This window comes from Manis javanica, chromosome 8, assembly GCF_040802235.1.
Source record: "Manis javanica isolate MJ-LG chromosome 8, MJ_LKY, whole genome shotgun sequence".
In the NCBI taxonomy this organism is placed as follows: domain Eukaryota; kingdom Metazoa; phylum Chordata; class Mammalia; order Pholidota; family Manidae; genus Manis; species Manis javanica.
The window spans coordinates 107,400,762-107,419,050 of NC_133163.1; the positions used below are offsets into that span (position 1 = coordinate 107,400,762).

General features: G+C 41.2%; 1 protein-coding gene across 1 annotated transcript; it reads left to right on the forward strand.

The window, feature by feature from the left end:
- Positions 1-7,300: 7,300 nt before the first annotated feature.
- POLR2M (RNA polymerase II subunit M) lies at positions 7,301-17,210 on the forward strand. Its single transcript, XM_037020953.2, has 4 exons — positions 7,301-7,558; positions 9,241-9,888; positions 12,279-12,483; positions 14,220-17,210. The coding sequence occupies exons 1-4, from the start codon at positions 7,446-7,448 to the stop codon at positions 14,364-14,366; spliced, it is 1,113 nt and encodes a 370-aa protein (XP_036876848.2). The 5' UTR covers positions 7,301-7,445; the 3' UTR covers positions 14,367-17,210.
- Positions 17,211-18,289: the final 1,079 nt, after the last annotated feature.

Consider the following 18,289-nt stretch of genomic DNA (forward strand, 5'->3'; position numbering starts at 1 on the left):
TTCTCTCTCTACTTACCATTTCCTTTCTCTTTCCTTTTTTCACTGTTTTTCTCATACCCAGTTCCGTTTCCCTGTTCCTTCCATTACTTTCTCTTCCCTCCCTGGCCAGGCTCTCTGGGACTGGTGACGTTCCTCGTGAGGAACAGTGGGATGGGAGTGGCCTGGAGATGGAGGGGTCAGAAGGTCCCCGCACTCGCCTCTCCTGTACAATGGGACAGTCCCCAGGGCTCCACCCACGCAAGGAACAGTTTAGGGGACTGACTGGAAGGTTAGGTTTGGTAAGTGGTATACAGACGTCAGCCATCATTGCTCAAAGAAGTCTTAGGCTTTGCCATTCTTTATTAACTTTTCATTAGTATGGCTGCTACGGTGTGTTTGAAAGTTCAGCATTTTCCATTCCCAAATGGACACTTTAAAAAATCACGAAAGAAAACAGAATTTGCTTCAGACTTATTTGCAACCTTGGCCTCCATCTCTGGCCCATGTGCCTGGCCCATCGCAGGGGCCAAGCAAGAGCTAAGCCTTCCCTCTCAGTCAGCTCTCTCACCCTGAAATCTGCTCATCAGTGGAGCCTTGATTTTTCTATCAGAGTGATGCTCTTGGGCTCTGTATTAGAGTTCCTTGGGGAAACAAATCCAACAAGGTGTGTGTATTGATAACCTACTGATAAGCACATCTCACTGCAGTGTAGGCCAGGATGCTGGCGACCGAGGAAGGAAGCACTGTTGCCGTGAGTCTGAAAGCTGTCTGCTGTCAGAGTTCCTTCTTGCTCACAGGAGATCAGTCTCTGTTTTATTAAGGGCTTCAACTGGTTAGATGAGGCACTCTCACAGTATGGAGAGCAATTTGCTTTACCCAAAGTCTGCTGAGTTAATGTGACCCAAAAAAACACCTTCACAGAAACGTGTAAATAATGTTTGACCAAATATCTGGGCACTGGGACCTAGTCAGAATGGCACATAAAATTAACCATCTCAGGCTCCTTTGTTGGTGATCATTTTCCCAATGACTTTGTCTAGTCCAGATATATCTGCCTAGCTCTTCCTTTAAATTTTCTTTTGAGACCAACCTCCCACTAGCCATCATTTTCCTGCTCAAATTCCTGCCACTTGGCAGAATTTGAGCTAAATTTTTCATCACACACCACTGCCACTATGGCCAATACTAGGCAGAGAAACTGGGCATGCTTCTGCACAGCACCCCCACCATCACCTCCAGTGATGCCAGCCTGGTGACCAGACCACCTCTGTGTGCAGAGGCGCCCAGCAAGTGTGGAACTTAATCCTTCCAGTCTGTGCTGCATTGTTATTGGTGTTCCCCACATCAGATTCCAAGTGAAGAAAGCAAAATTGGGTTTTTAATGAAAATAAGCTACCTGACAATAGTTACGGGAAGAGGCAGATTAAGCTACAGGTGAGGAGCTATTTTAGGAGCTATTATAGTCATTCACTCAAGGACTTGGACAAAGGAATGGAGGCAGTAATGGGTGTACGGGTTGGTGTAAATGGGGTGGCGAGAGGGAGAGTGTACAGAGATGAAGGTATTTAGGCTGTAGGATTTCCTGATCTGTTGGGATGAAGGAAAAATAATAGGTTTCAATACCTACTTTCTGACTTGGGCAACTAGGTGGATGGTGATGCTATTAAACAGTGGAAATTTTAAAAAGGAAGAGTTGGTTGGGGGAGAGAAATATAAGTTCAATTTTGGATAAGTTGAACCTAAGTATCCTTTGGAACATCCAAGTGATAAAGTCCTTATTCTGACTCTAATTCTGATTCCCAGAGCAAAAACTCCAGAGCTGAAAATCCTGGGCAGACTGTTGCATGCATGGTAGTAGAGAGTTTTAAGAAGGAAATTCTGGTCAACAGGGTCAGATGCAGTGAGGACAAAGGCTAAAAACTGCTCCTGGGGTTTGACAACCAGGAGAGGGTTCATGGCATTGGTGAGAGTGGTGAAGATGCAGAGTCAGAGAGTATAGACAAGTCTTTTAGGAAATTTATCTCTAAAAAAGAAGAGAGGGTGGAATAGAGGGGCACTTTTAACAGCTTTATTTGGGGGTATAACTGGCATGCTATGCAGTGGATACATTTTAAGTACACAATGAAGTAAGTTGTGATATATCAAATGAATATACCCACATAATCATTGCCAAAATCAGGATAATGAACATATCCATCCCCCCTCCAAAGTTTTGTCCTACTCCTTTGTTATCCTTGCCTCCTGCCTCTCCCTATTCCTCCAAGTCATTAGGCAATCACCTGTTTTCAGTTACTACAGATTAGTCTGCATTTTTTAAGAATTTTATATAAATGGAATCCTACTGTATGTACTCTTTTTACCCTGGCCTCTTTCACTTAGTGTAATTGAGATTTATTGACATTATTCCATGTATAATAGTATTCCATTGAATGGACATACCACAATTTGGTTATCTTTTCACTTATTGATGGACATTGGGTTGTTTCCAGTTTTTGGCCATTACAAATAAAGCTACTACTAATATTTACATACAAGTCTTTATATCAGTATATGCTTTCATTTCTCTTGGGTCCACATTTAGCAGAGGAATGACTGGATCATATAGTAGGTTTTAAGAAACTACCAAATTGTTTCCCACAGTGGTTGTGCTATTTTACATTCTCATTAGTAGTATATAAAATTTCCAGTTGTTCCACATCTTTTCCAGCACATGGTATGGTCAGTTTTTTTAATTTCGGGCATTTTTTGGGTTGTAGTATCTCATTGTTTTTAATTTGCATTTTCTTAATGCCTAGTAACATTGGTCACCTTTCATGTACTTGTTTTTCATCTGTACATCATCAGTGAAATGCCCATTCAAATCTTTTACAACCTACCTCTGGAAGTGGCATCCCATCACTTTTACCTTTTGGGTCATGTTTACCATATTCTGTTTGTTAAGAGTGAGTCAATAAGGCATTCCACGTGCAATAGGAGAGGATTACACTAGGGCCGGATCCCTGGGGGCCATCCTAGAGGCTGCCTATGACAGATGGATTTCCATTGAAAATTCAAACTCCATTGTGTCTACAAAGCCCTGCAAGATCTAGTCCTGGCCTTTTTGTTTGTTACTCAGACATGCTGAGCTTTTCCCCTTTTAGGGTCTTACTATTCTTCTCTGTACTTGGAAAATGCTTTTCTGTCAGATTTTCCCATGGCTAATTGCCCTGTCACTCAGGTTTCAGGTCTACAGAAAAACCAACCTCAATTACCCAATCAATCAAGCAGCTTCCCAATCACTCATTATCACAGCACTTGTACTAAATCTGTATGTGGCATTTCATACTATCTGATGGAAATGTAAGTTTCAGTGTAGCAGGAAATTTGTTTCATTCAGCATTGTTCTCCAAAGCCTAGAATAGTATTGTGGATAAAATGAGAGTTCCTGGGGCCAGGATTCTCACCTGGCCCTGGTTGACTAGTTCATGGCACACCTGTGGGCAATACATGGCTGTTGACTCTATATAAAGAGCTCTGCCCAGTGCTCTGTGTGTGACACCGTAGCATGGCTGCAGGAGAGGAGAGCAGAGGCTGGAGTGGTGGCAGCGCCAAGGACAGAGGCCCAGAGGATGGCTGTGCGGGACAGCTGTGCAGGCAGAGAGGCCCAGAGGACGGCTGTGAGGACAGAGGGGCCCAGAGGCAGAGACCAGCTTAATGCATACAGACTCGCTCTGAGTGAATGGGATTATAGTGACTGACCTGCCACCTGGAAATAAAGTTGGGTATAACTCTTTCACCCCAAGAACGTTTTGCTGTCAATTTCTTTGATCACATTGAATCTATAGTGAACTTGCCCGGGACTAAAACCTATTGGCAAGACAAGTATCTTACTCAGGATAAATTAATATTTATTGATTGAACAAATGAATGAGATCTCCAAGGAGGCAAAATAGATGGGATCCAAATCATAGCTGGAGGGATTAACCTTGACTAGTGTCCTATTGCTATCGCTGTTTAACAAACTGCCGCAAATTTAAAGGTATAAGACAACAATCATTTTATTATGTCCCTGAATTCTGTAGGTCAGGAATTCAGAAGGAGCCTAATGAGGATGTCTCTGCTTCACAATGTCTGGGGCCTCTGTTTGGTTGTCTGGAAGGCTGGAAAGTGATCAACAGTTGGGGGCTGGAATCATCCAACAGTTCATTCACTTCAGTATCTGGTGGCTTCTGATGCCTTTTTGCTGAGACCTGCGTTTGGGCTGACAGCCAAAGCACCTACACAAACTCAGGCTTCTTTGTGGCTTGCTGGCTGTGGTCCAAGAGGAAGCACCCCAAGAAAGTTAGACAGGGGCTGCATCGCCTTTGACCACCTAGACTGGAAAAAAATCACATTTGCTCCAGTCATAAACATGCCCAGATTCAAGGATGGGGACTACCAACCCCACTTCTTAGGAGGAAGAGTGCTAAACTCCCACAGTAAGAAGCACATGTGGAATAGGAAATATTTTTGCTGCCATTTTGGCAAACCTCCAGGTACATCATGGCCAGCTTTATGATCATTCATGCCCCAACACTGACAATCAAAACAGGGAGGAGCCGCTTGGGGATTCTGAAGAGTATTGTTATCAGTGTTACAATTGATTGGTAATATTTTATGTTCAGCTCTAAGGACAAATGGAAATCTTTCCCAGGTGTTTTTTGTTTTTGTCTTTTTAAATCATGTTCAAACAATGTCTTGGCAGTTCCGTGGCAATGGGATAGCTATGGCATCCTGCTGCACTTCATGTGCTGGTAACATTTTCCTTTCCTTTAATTCTTCATTTAAAATTTTTCTCTAACAGCCAAGTTCACTAGTTTACTCTGAGGGCAATTAACACTCAGGAGAGATTAATCATTGGAAAAGTGATGTAGATTTAAAAAAATGAACAGTGTAATAAAAAGCAAACCAAAACCACTTGTCTAGATTCAATTTTATAATAGATGGGCTCTTGATATGCAATAATTCTTCGGCAGAGATAAGCTGCCTGTGGCTTGTGGAATCCAAGCCTGTTCAAGTGTTTGCCTGGTTCAACTGGAAACAGGTAAAACCCATGGCACTCAATATTCCTCTTTCTAAAATTTCTCCATTTTAAGTCCCCCCCCCCAAATTATGCTATTAAAATTTGTGTTCTAATACTTATCTTTGTTTGATGGCTTGATGAATTATAAAAGAATACTCTGCCTGTTTTCATTTTGAAGTGGAAATAGCCTGCTTTTGTTTTAGGGTGATATCCTTCACTTGCCAAACCTCTTGGTTACTGAGAAGAGAACTAGACAGTTCATGCATGGATGTTGTTAGGAATTCACATTTGTACTATGACATTTTGAAGTCCTTAGCTATGTTGTATAAAAGATTCTATTCCATATTACTGAAAATACCTTTGTAATGATTATGGTTAATAATTATAAAGCTTAAGATCTATACACACGGAAGAGACATTTCATTAAGTGGAAGAGGAATTTGGGGGAAAGGTGGAGAGAAAAATTACGAGAGAGGGCAATTCTATACATTAGTACCTGCTGTATGCATTAGAGGAGACAGAAAAGCACAAACATATCTCCCTAACAGAGTTCCCTGACTTTACAATTCAAAAAGGAAAAAGAAATCACCATGCATAACACAATTGGAGAAGCATAATATGCTTCATATAGTGTAAACTCTACCCAAGCACTGTAGTTATGCTCAAAAGAGCAATTTGGATTGGAGTAATCTAGGAAGGCTGAGGGAGGAAGTGAAGCATGAGCTAAAATTTACATTGGTTTAGGGGAAAAGGGACAGCCTTCCATAAGAGGAAAACAGCTGGGGGCAAACTTCTGAGGCTTGAGAGAAAGGCATCCTTGCCTTGAAGACACCTGTGGCCCAGGATCAGGAAAAGGGGTTCACTACTGTGGGGGGAATAAAGGCCTCCAATGGCAGTCCAGGGACAGGTGGTTTTGGGGGAGCGCACAAGGGAACAGCTACCTGATTCATGAGCTTTACTCAAGTATTTCTTATTTAGATAGGGCTGGAGCAGGTTTTTGAAGTCCTTGAAAGCAGGGTTTATGTTAACAATTTTGATACATTAATCTGATCTGAATAGACTAGATTGGGAGGATACAGAAACCACATCAACTGCACTCTCTGATGAAGCTTCAGATTTTATCTAGTGCTTCTGTCTGATGGGGAGGGAATTACCTGTGTTATTGCATTTTACACTGAATTGAGATTAAGTTTCCATTATCAAAAAATGAGGAGGTGGTGTTGAAGACTAGGGCAGGGGAGTGAATTTCAAACCTCCCAAGTGATACCTGTTGTGACTCTTGCATTATCTCTATTCTTTACTTGACACAGCTCTGGTGGCTGACCTACAAAGAGAAGAGCTGGGTGTGATGCTTGTTATACTGCTTTTCACTTCTCAACAGCCTGACAAAAACTAAAAATTTAACCTTTGCTAATAGATGCAAAGTGAACATTTTAAAATCGGTGTGGTAGAAAGAGCACCTGGGCATTTGAGTTTGAAATCTGGTGGTGTCACTTACTAGTTTTGTGCCCCGGTAATACTTAAGTTTTTGTGCCTTTGTTCTTCTATAGGCAAAATAGGGAATTGTGAGAGATTCTCAGCAGGCCTGCATGGCACCTCCCCCACGTGGCCCTCATCAGCTCTTGTGGGCCTTTGGAAATGTGTGTGAAGGGACTGGGGCTGGGTGGGGTGGCGTTTTGGATTACATACAATGACTCAGGAGTGCTCAATCAACTAGTGGGCAAAAGCCAGACACTAAAAGTCTTACAGTGCCTGAGGCAGTGCACAAATGAAGAGAAGTCCTGCTGCAAATACAGCACCGTTGAAAAATATTGATGGTCCCTAAGGATCCTTCCAACTTTAACATTTGAGGACTTCACTAAGGCTTGGGCTTGGGAGGCGCCACACCACAGGTCCTGCACATTCCCCCAACCTCACTAATGGCTAAGGAACTCGTCACTCAGGTTTCAGCTTGTATTCACTCGTCAGAACACCTTCCCGGGTGCCCATACCAACTTTACTATAATTTCATTACTTCTTGAGTAAGGTCTGCCCGCCCTTCACCACTCGGTAAGCTCCATAACGGCAGGAGCCGTGGATGTTTGCTGAGGTCAAGGGGCACTCAGTGAATGCTTGTGTGATAAACCCACGAAGAATCAAGGAGCAGAGAAACAACCGCGCGAAAGCGAGGCTGGGCGGGGCGGCGTGACGTCACCCGTAACTCCCGCCCTTTCCCGCTCCTCCGGGCGCCCCCGCCTCCTTGTCAGTGTTTGTTTCCGGCGTTTCAATAAAGCTCGCTTCGGCTCGAAGAAGACCTGGTCTTCCGGGAAAATGGCGGCTCCCGCCCGTGCCCCGGAGTCCCCGCCAGCCGCGAATCCCGCGCTAGCGGCTGGGGCTGCCGAGGAAGCTGAGTGCCCACCGCCTCGCCAGCCGCAGCCCCAGCGCAATGTCCTCGCTGCCCCGCGGCTTCGAGCCCCAAACTCCCGAGGACTTGGGGCTGCAGAATTTGGCGGAGCTGCAGGAGATGTTGAAGCGCCAGGAGAGACTTTTGCGCAACGAGTAAGCTTGGGTACCGCCGAGTCACCGCCAGGTTCCTTGGGTCGGTCGCTGTGGGACGCGACCCTCCCCGCCCCCGCCCCGTGCCATTCCCTGGAAGGTGACCTTGCCGCAGTCTGATCCGTTCCAGCCCCGCGGGCCGTGCACGGCCTACAGCCGCGGGGCGGCCGCATCATCCTGGCCAGGCACGTACCGCCTGTCCAAGTGGCTGGTGTCCCGAAAGGCTGCTTAGCATTTCAGCCGGTCATTAGCTGCCCGTTGATTGTATTTACTCAGCTACTGAGAAGGGTCTCGGAAGCGAGGGTCTGGATCCTAAATCTCTTTGTACCTCCGACCCTCCTCGTGCCCAGAAAGTCTTGTCAGTTTCATCTCAAGATCCCGTTTCTGCGGGGCCGGAGGAAGTGGGAAGAGTGGGATAGAAAGGCTGGTATATTCCCAGAGAAAGTTTCACTCTCATTCAGCTGGTAGGTTTAACGTATTTTAGCAGGGAAACGATACAATCAAAGTGGTTTTTAGGAAGCTTGACACGCAGCATGGTTTGAAGGAATAAGGCAGAAGACAGATTCAGAGAGTTTTTCAACCGGGGGTTATAGGAAAGTGAACTACTGGAAAGTTAGTTGTGGGCTAGGGGAAACTGCATCGTTCGCGCATAATTTGAATTATGTAGTTGACAGAGATGGCAGAAGTTTCCAGAGTGTGTGGAGAAAGATTAATAGAAATAGGAAAACTGGGGGAGGGGAACAGGTCAGAGGTTGATTGTACTTAAGATGTGCTGAGTTGAAGGGAGAGTCAATTATATCTCGTTAAAAGCTGCAGAAGTGGCCATGAGACTCAAGAGAGGGAAATTAGGAATTTCAGCTGGAGAGGAATGTTAATAATTGAAATTACGGGGATGAATGTAGTGTCAGAGAAAGGAAAAAAAAGAGCCTGAGATGTAACCTTCCCTCCACATTTATAGTTTCCTACGGCTAAAGAAAAGAGAATCTGAAAAGGAACTTCTGTCGGTCAGCAAATGGAACAAATATAAATGATCACCTGGAGGCTTCCTAGTAGAGACAAGTATTTTTCACTTTGTGCGAATGGATTTTTAATAGATAGCAGCAAATAAACTTTTTGGGCTCTGGAGACTTACTGAACATCCCAAAGAGCTCTTGTTTTATGTGTGGTACATCTCCGGATGTTTATCAGTATATCAGGAATTACAAGTGAAAAATCTTTAAAACACAAGAATACACAGCACGCACAATCATTAGCCATCAGAGCAATGATATTGCCAAATATGTGGCCCCTGGAAAACTCCACTGAACCATGTGAAAAAATGAGTAAAAATGGCACCTAGTGTCTTATGAAAAGAGTTGAGCTTGCAGACCCATCTACCTCCCCTCCCTAGGAAGAAGGCCTTAGAGATCACACTTTAAAAACTGCTGGTTTTTGGCATGTCTTATATGGGTATTATATGCTTAAAATACTTCTAAAATTCTGATTAGATGAGACAGATGTTCCCTATTCTTCCTGCATCCCCTTGTTTTTTGGGGCATTTGGATCATTACTCATAGTGTTTTGGGGCAGTTGGAAATCAGATTTTTTACTTAAAAATAGATTTTCCTCTGTGGATAATGCTTTGTCTTTACATCTCAAGTTTAAAATATGTCTCTAACATATACATATTCTTTTCCATTTGACAGAAAATTCATTTGCAAATTGCCCGACAAAGGTAAAAAGGTCTTAGGCTCTGTTGTCAAACTGAAAGCTGCCATTGCAGAACGTGAAGAAGCTAGAGTAAAAAGTGAACTGTTTCATCCTATTAGTATAGACTGTAAGCTAAGGCAAAAAGCAATTGCAGTTATTGATGTGGACACGGATAAGGCCCAGAATTCTGACCAGATACTTGATACTTCATCACTAGTTCCCAGCTGTTCCTCCATAGATACCATCAAGTTATGTAAAGCAACTTCGCAACAACAGGGACTTGTACATCCTATTCACAAAGGCGATGAAGAGGCTCCAGACGTTGAGTACACAGTGAACAAGTGTCCAGCTTCCAGCAGCGGAACCAGTGCGCCTTCCTCATCTGAAGCCAGTGAGCGTCTCCCTCAGCATCGTGTTTCAAGTCAAGCAGAAGATAATTCTAGCAACTCTGACCACCTGTTTATTGATAGGTCACAAAGGATCACAGTTGCGGACCCAGATGAGCACCACTCACAAGAAAATACTGGTACTGAGAAAGAGACAGGCTTTGGTAGTGGGACACAGAAGAAACCTCATTACATGCAAGTGCTAGAAATTCGAGCCCAAAACCCTGTGCCCCCACCACATAAATTTAAAACCAACATGTAAGTACCATCAGAAACAGGCTTGTCACAGGAACATATTTGTTAAACTAAAAAAATTGGGAGAATGCTTTAAGTTTAGAGGACCTTGTGTGAGAATGCTTGTAGTTAGGAATGAGCATATTGTGGAAACAGACCAGGGTGGCTGGAGTAGAGGATTCATGTTGGAAAATGTGTTAGTTTTTTAGCCAAATAATTGAAAAGGTTTTAAATAGCAGGAGCCTTAGCCTATATTTCATAATAAACACAGAGTTAGAGAATTTATTATGACTTTTTTTCCCTAGAACGACTTTCTGGTATCCAGCTCCCCCTTTGACTAGACTGTAGGCTAAGGGAGAAACAATTGCAGGAGCTGATGGACTTTGTCAGCAAAAAATATTTGTGTGCTCACTGTATCTAAGTGGGAGGTAGTGGTTTTACACAGAAGTAAAGCTTCTGCTTGTCAGAATCTAGATGAGGACCCGAGGTCTACACATGTGGAAGGAAATTAAACTATATGACAACTTCCGGGGGAAGGGAGCAGAGAAGGGGTTAAAACTGAAAACAGATTCCTGCAGGAGGGGAGACTAACCCTGCTTCCAAGTTGTTTGTCATAGTTTTGTTTCTGAGAGCTCCAGGTTAAGAAAAGCTCCTTGGAGAAAAAAAGATGTTTCTTACTTGAATGCAAATGTCACATTCAGTACAGGAGTAGCCACTGGTGCCTGCCCAGATTTAGGAGGATGTATCATCAGATACAGAGTAGAACCACTACTGCTTTCCTCTGAAAAACTGAAAGCCTCTAGTTGAAAACACCTAAAACACTTTAATTATAGAGACTTTACTCCTACCCCAATATTAATTTTTTTTAAACTTCGGAACATTTTATTTCATTTGTATAGAAAACCAGCATTATATGACATTAATTTTTAATTTAGAAATAAAAGTAATCTATGATTAGGTAATCTCTCATCTTGGGTGCGGTTTGGTATCTTTCCTTCTAGGAAGACAGAAAACCAGACGTAGTATCTAGTCAGTCAATACGGTGGAATGCACTGAGCCTGGTTCTGTACTACGGTCATTTAGCTGGCAACTGGGGGGTGGGGATGGACACATAGCCAGAGTGGCTTGTGTGCAGTTGGAGCAGATCAGGAAAGGCTGGCCCTTGGTGAATCAGTAGGCCGTAGACAGGTGGGTATTGAGGGGACCGTGATGAGTAGCCTCTGACTCCTTTTCTCTCTTGGGCGTCCGGCATACCCTTGTGGCTCCATGTACCGTCTGGATCCTGGAAGCTGTCCCTCCTCTACCTCTAACCCAGGTCTTTCCAAAATTTGAGATTGCATGGCCAGTTACCTATGAAGTGTGACTGCATGGGTGTTCTCTGGCCCCTCAGGTTTATTGTTCAAAGTCTCTTGTTTTTTCCCACATTGACTTGCATATTCCTCATTAACAGTGGGTTTTTCCCCCTAAGGTTTCTTCCTTGTTTGTACCCCTTAAGTGTCTTCCTTGTCCTTCGTATCTGCTAGCCATAAAGACCTTCATTTCCTTGATCTTCATCTCTAAGCATTCTTATCTCCACCCTCTCTCTTGTCAAAGTAAGACTCATCCCTCCTATGGGCTGTAACTGGCCTGTTCCAGCCTCTAGTCTTAACTACCAGTCTAGCCTCTGAACTGCTGTCTGAGTAAAATCTGTAAAAGGCAAATCTGAACCTGTTATGTTAGAATAGAGAACTCTTCATTGTGATCTGGACCCAGCCTACTTGCAGCCTTATCTCACTGCCTTTTCTGTACTCTCTGGCTCCTGTACTTCCTTTGTGCCACAGCCTGGTACCCCTCGCCACTGTTGGGGGGCCCTTCTCCCCTCATTTACACTGTGAGCACTTATTTCCAAGGCTCCTCAAATTTCACTCTCTTGAAGCTTTCCTGACAGCCTCCCTGTCCATCATTAGAACTGGCCATGTTCTTTATTCCTAGGTGCCATGTACAGATGTGTATTGTATGCATGGCAATATATTGCACTAAAACTATTTGCCAGTTTATTTCCCTCTGCTGGACAGTAAGCCTCTTTGCAGATGTTTTTTGAAAAAATGAAAAGACTGCTTCAGTTCAAGTAAAAGGTTTGAAGAGAGAAGGAAAGGCAGGGAATTTATCAACCTATACCTATTATCTGTTAGAGAAAGTGAGTTGTCAGATTGCTCTCCAAAAAGGTGCCAATTTAAATACTCCTATTTTAGAAATAAACATGTTAAAAAGGAAAGATTTTGCATCTCCAAGTGTAAGATGGGTAGACTGCTTACTATTAACCTTTGTGAAAGAATTCTAAACTTAAAGGGCCATTTCTGTGTGTGTGAATGTTGTAAATGTATGTCTATAAAGAAAGTAGTCTGATGGCATAACATAAGTTTTCCCTCCTTCAGATTACCTTCACAACAAAAGGATTCATTCAGTCATTGGCAGAGAGGAGGGCCCCCCGTTTCCTCAGCAGAAAGACGGCACAGGGATAAGAAGCATCTTGATGACATCACAGCAGCTCGGCTTCTGCCGCTTCACCATCTGCCTGCACAGCTGCTCTCCATAGAAGACTCTTTGGCACTTCAGAAACAGCAGAAACAGAATTATGAGGTATTTAGAGTATTGTTTCTTGTCTGCACGATGGATGGCAGGATTCTAAACCAGAATTTATCCTGGGTAGTTCAGAGAGGACAGAATTTAAGAGAAGGGATTCGGTGCTAGAGAAATGCTTGGCTAATGCCGTTAGCTCTCAGATGTGTGCCTCTAGGGTTCAGAGAGTCCCAGAGTTGCAGGAACTGCAGGAAACAAGTGGAGATGGCCATAGCTACCTGCAGTATCAAAAGTGGTGTTTGCCAGGAAGTCGGGGGCACTACTGCAGAATGGCATGTCTTTGAAAGTCCAGGCTGTTGGGATAGTAGCAGTATTGCTTTTCTGTCTTCCTCTGGGTAAAACTCACATGAGAGATTCTCAGCAGCAGAATCTAACCAAGAACCCTGCTAAGAGTATCAGGGAGGTACGGTTTCTAGGCTTGCATCTTCTGCACTGCAGGGGAGAGTATAGAGGGTAGTGTGTTTCCAATGGATAATTGGACACTAAGCTTAAAAGCATAATCTGCAGGTCCCTGTAAAGATAGAACAATCTCCTATTTTTAGTGTCTTAATTTTATATAGCACATTCTTCAAAGATCTGTGTGTTCCGCATAGAACTCTAAATACATACATTGACAATTATGTACAGAATAATGAAAGGGATGGGAGAAAAGTAATAGTCTGATATACTTAGATAGTAAAAATTTGAGCCTCCAGGAAAACTTCCTAGTATTGCTCAGCTAGATTTTAATCAGATACTGTACACCAGTTAATACAAAACTAGGCTGTTACTTAGCCTTGTTTTTCATAAAAGCTCAGTTGGCATGGACTGGCATTCCTTTTTAAAAGCCATTTTTCTTCTCAGTGCATTAAAAATATTATTGGCTAGTTATGACTATAGCATTGAGGAATTATTTAAATTGTTTGTATGATCTTAAATGCCTGTGCTAAGATATTTTTAGGTTGAATTAAACCCTTAGGTTTAAAATTGGTTTCCTTGGCAGAGTAGTAAGCAGTAACTCCTGCTTCAGTCCTGCCTGAATTATGGCCTGAGGGGAAGGATCTAGTGAAGTCCAAGTGATGAGGGAGAAAGTATGAGAAAAGTGAAGAGCCAGGTTTAGGAATGACCACTGCCACCTGCCATTAGTTGATGGGAATGTCCAGGGGTGTATATAAGCACACTGCCAGTGTCGAAGATTTACTTGGGCTTTTTGTTGCTTAGTAATTTTTATGGGAACTTAAGTTGGAGAGGGACAGTCAGCTTTTTAGTATTAGTTTCTTGATTTTCATTGTGACATTGAAATGTAAACTCTCAAGCCCAGAAGTCATGATTTAATCTAGGAAAGAAGATTCTTTCAGTTGGAGAATTGGCACAGCATTAGTGATTTTTGATACTTGATAGCTCAGGTTGTTTTGTGAGTTTGTATATATATATACATCATGTGCCCACATACTTAAAAATGTATGTGTTAATGAATTGTGCTAAGCTAATTACTCAGTTTCTCATGTAGAGGTGGAATATTTCAGTGCCCTGTTGTTATTAATAGAAAGCTGTAATGACAACCGTAGCAGACCAGTAGCTTATACCAGCATTGCCCCTTGTGTCTGTGGGAGGCACAGTGTCAGGCTGGCCACGGTGCTGGAGAAAGCATGAAGTGCAGTGGTCTGTCCCTTTATTTCGGATTCTGTTTAAAGGCCTGCCCAGTGAAAAAGTGTAGGGAAAAGATGTAACTTTCTGCTTTGCTTTTTGTTTTAAAGGAGATGCAAGCCAAGCTCGCAGCACAAAAATTAGCAGAAAGACTGAATATTAAAATGCAGAGCTATGCTCCAGAAGGGGAGACTTGGAGGAAATACCGAGAAGTAAGGGATGAAGATGATGATCCGTCCTCCGACGATGAATTCTGAAGTGGGCTTTGGGATAAGCTGCTACATCTGTGCCTGTTGAGATGTCATTATCTTATCAGACTTGCTAACAAGTATCAAGATCAGTGTCAGACATTGAGGGAAAGAATTTATAAAGTTATAAAAAAGGTAGCTATAAGAGTAGCCCAGTTTGTCTTTCAGAAGATAACTCTCATGTGCTTGAAAAGTTTCATGTTTGAATATTGTGTTTAGTCACATTGTATTAACATTTCGCAGTATGTTGTGTGTTGGTCTGATACTTTAGTATATAGTAGAGCACATTTTTTTCCTACAAGCCAAATGAAAGCAGAGAAGTGCTGCTTTCCTTATTCTTATTACCTCTATCAAATAGCATTTATTACATCTTTCAGTGAAAAGCATTTAGTTGTCCCAGGCACCACCTAAAGTGAATTAGGAAAATACAGTTCCCTCCTTGTCTGAGTAATGAAGGGAGCGTATTAGAGATTTTTGTGCATGTTTGCATGGGGTTATTGAGCTATTGGATGTGAACTGCTAAGGAAGACACTCAGAAAATGCTTACATGTTTGTTTCCTCCTCCTGTCTTCCCCTTAGGAAGAATGTTATCTTTCTTTTGAGTAGGAACAGCAGTACTTTTAGTTGATGCTGGAGGGTGGACAGTCGTTCTAGATGATGAGATTGGCTTGGGGTACTATGAGGTATAGAAAAAATCTAAGATGACTAATGTAGGTGAAGGGAGAAGCCGTTCTTACGCTTCACTGGAGTTCATTGCTCTAATAGATGATAGGTTTAGTTTGGTGAGAAAACCCAGGTTTGTTCTTTTCAAAGCTACAGTTGAATTGTCATCAATATATTGCTTTTTACCCCCAAAAGAGGCATATGTAGGCTGCAGAAACTTCAATTTCATATATATAATTGTTTATGTAATTTTAAGTGATCATATGATTGTCTCTAGAGAAATTAACACTTATCAAAGATTTCTTTGTCTAATATGTTGGAACCTTTAAACAGTGTTGAAAGGAAGAATAAAATAATTAGAGCAACTTCACAGTGTTAATGGTGATGTTTTACTGGTGCTTACTTAAGTTTAAGAGACCTCTCACATATGAAATTTGTCTGAAGTACATCTAGGTAGGTGTCCGTGTGATGGGAAGAGATTGGTTCTCTATCACGCTCTTCCGGGTGCAGCTACTGCTTTCCATCCCCCAGAAAAGCAAATGGGGAAGTATACTGAGCTAACAAATTCATTACTTTTAGTTTCTAGAACTAATAGTAAGTGATTTCACAACACAAAATTATTTGATGTTCTTTCCTTATAGAATAAAATTATACATGTTATTTCTGGAAGGCTGGATAATATGGAAGGGCTCACACGCATGTACACACAGTCCCCTGTAATCCTACCACCCAGAGAGAGTCTCTCAACATTTGGGTATGTGTACTTTTACATACTTTTCTATGCATAGCTATATATTTACATTTTTAATAATGTAATCATACATTGGTTCATAGTGTGCTCTATTATAAACATTTTCTTATATTATTAAATATTTTGCATTTTAGATAGCTGTAGAATATTCCATCTTATGGGTATACCATAACTTTTAAAATCAACTTACTGTTTGATTGTTAATTGTAATGTGACCTGTAAACAATGATGTGATCAACATCTTAAAAGATCAGACCTGTACAAAAATGGCTAATTTCCAGAAGATAATCTTTTTGGAAGTCAAATTGCTAGATGTGAAAGTAAGTTTTTGAGAATTTTTGATATATGTTACTTACCACAAAGATGTGTCCTCTACATTCCCACTGCAATATATCATACTCCCCGACTTGTAAATTGCTATTTAAAATATTTGCAAATTGAATAGTTACAGAAAAGGATTACCTTTAAAATTTTTATTTCTTTGATGACTTAATATAGGTTGGGTGTTTTTTCATGTGTATTGGCCATTTTCATTCTTTAAAACATTGCTTATTCGTGTCTTTCCTATATTTTCTTGGAGAGTTTGCTACTCTCACTGTTTCATAAGTTCTTTATGAATTAAGATGTTCATCGTTTGTCATATCTTACTGTTTTAGTGTGTTATTTGCCTTTTAATGCAGTTCATGGTGTTTTGGTGTAGAGGTTTTCTTTAGGAGTCCGTCTTTGCAGGTATGCTTTAAGTATGCTTACCACACCCCAAGGATGGATACATTCTTAATTTTCTTCTAGTACTTTAAAAAATTTTCACTTTTATACTTATTTTTAATTCAAAAGGAAAATTTTAATGTAAGATTTATTTGGGAATATTATATGAGGGAAGATTTAGCTTTAATTTTTGCAAATAGTTGTCCAGGTTCAGTGTTATAAATCACTAATTTCCCCACTGATTTATATGCTATCATTATAGAATATTAAATTCCTATGCATGTTGTGTCTTGGGCCTATTTCTGGGCTTTCTAGTTTTTCCCACACTGTTCTAATAATTATGGCTTTAATCAATATTAATGTTTGGTAGTACAATTCCTCCCTTGTTCTTTTAAATTTGTGAAATATATCCTACAGAGAAGTACATAAAACAGACATGCTGTTTAATGGGTAAGGTGAAAGCTATGTAATCACACACCAGATGCAGAAAAGCAATTGGCAGCACTCTAAAATCTCCCTGTGTGTCCCCTCTTGACACCACCTTGTCTCCCAGAGCTAACAACTATCCTGACTTTATAGTAATTCTTGACCCTTTTAAAAAATGGTTTTACCAGTTGTGTATGCAATAATTTAGTCTGTTTTGTCTACTATTGACTTATAAAATGGAATCATACTGTATGTATGTTTTATCTGGTGTCTTTGAAGCATTGCTTATAAAATTTAAATCATGTGTAGGTGTGGTTTATTCATTTTCATTTCAATGTAAGGTACCACTTCATTAATGCCACTTTATTCTACTGTGATGGGCATTTGTATGATATTTTCAGTTTTGGCTATTAGAAGCAATGCTGCAACGAGTATCTTTGCACATCAATACTTTTCTGTAAGGTACTTACCTAGGAGTATAATTCTGGACTATAAGGTATGCATATCTTTACCATTTAATATTCTCACCAATCTTCCCCCAACTCCACACTGTCCATTATGTGGGAGAGTTCTAGTTCACCAACACTTGGTAATGCCAGACTTTAATTTTAGCCAATGTGACTTTGGTTGTAGTTTTATTTTGCATTTCCCTTATAAGGAATGACATTTGAGCATTTTCATGCTTTTGGCCACTGGATTTCTTTCAGAAATCGCCCATTCAAAACTTATGGCCATCTGTCTGTTGTGTTTGTGTCAGCTGTCTTTTTCTCATTGATTTGTAGAATGTGTTCTTGATACTAATCATTATATGGTTTTGTTTGTTGTAAATATGCCCTCTCTCTGGCTTACTTTTCATTTTCTTCATGGTATTTTTGAGTTAACAAAAATTCTTAATTTTAATGGCAAATCTGTTAACTTTTTATGTTTAGTTTTTTTTTTAAGAAATCTTATCCTGAAGTCATGAAAATATTCTCTTATATTTAAAATTTTTTTTAGTTAAAAAAATGCCTTATAATTTTGCCTTTCCCATGACATCTTTGGTTCCACGTGGGAATTGTTTGTGACTGTGAGGAAGAAGCCTTCTGTAGAGCTGCTGGTGCTGACACAACACAGTGTGCCTGTCTGCTGCACGGGGAGCACCTGTATACATCTGGGCCACTTGCTGGGCTCTCTGGTTCCATCAATCTCTGCTAATGTTATGCCAAATTACTTATGGTAGCTTTATAATAAGGCTGGAGTGAAACTTGGCATCCTATTCTTCCACAGTGGCTTGGCTGTTTTTGGCCCTTTGCGTTTCCATACAAATTTTAAAATCACCTTGCCACATTCCACAAAAAAGATAACCTTGGTAGTGCAAATCTCCATTCCTTTTTAAAAAAAGTTAGTC

Bases quoted from the DNA above. Each gene is read 5' to 3' on its own strand.
- POLR2M (XM_037020953.2), top strand. From the start codon at position 7,446: ATGTCCTCGCTGCCCCGCGGCTTCGAGCCCCAAACTCCCGAGGACTTG. The intron at 7,559-9,240 runs GTAAGCTTGGGT...TCCATTTGACAG, and splicing joins GAGAGACTTTTGCGCAACGA to AAAATTCATTTGCAAATTGC. The intron at 9,889-12,278 runs GTAAGTACCATC...TCCCTCCTTCAG, and splicing joins CATAAATTTAAAACCAACAT to ATTACCTTCACAACAAAAGG.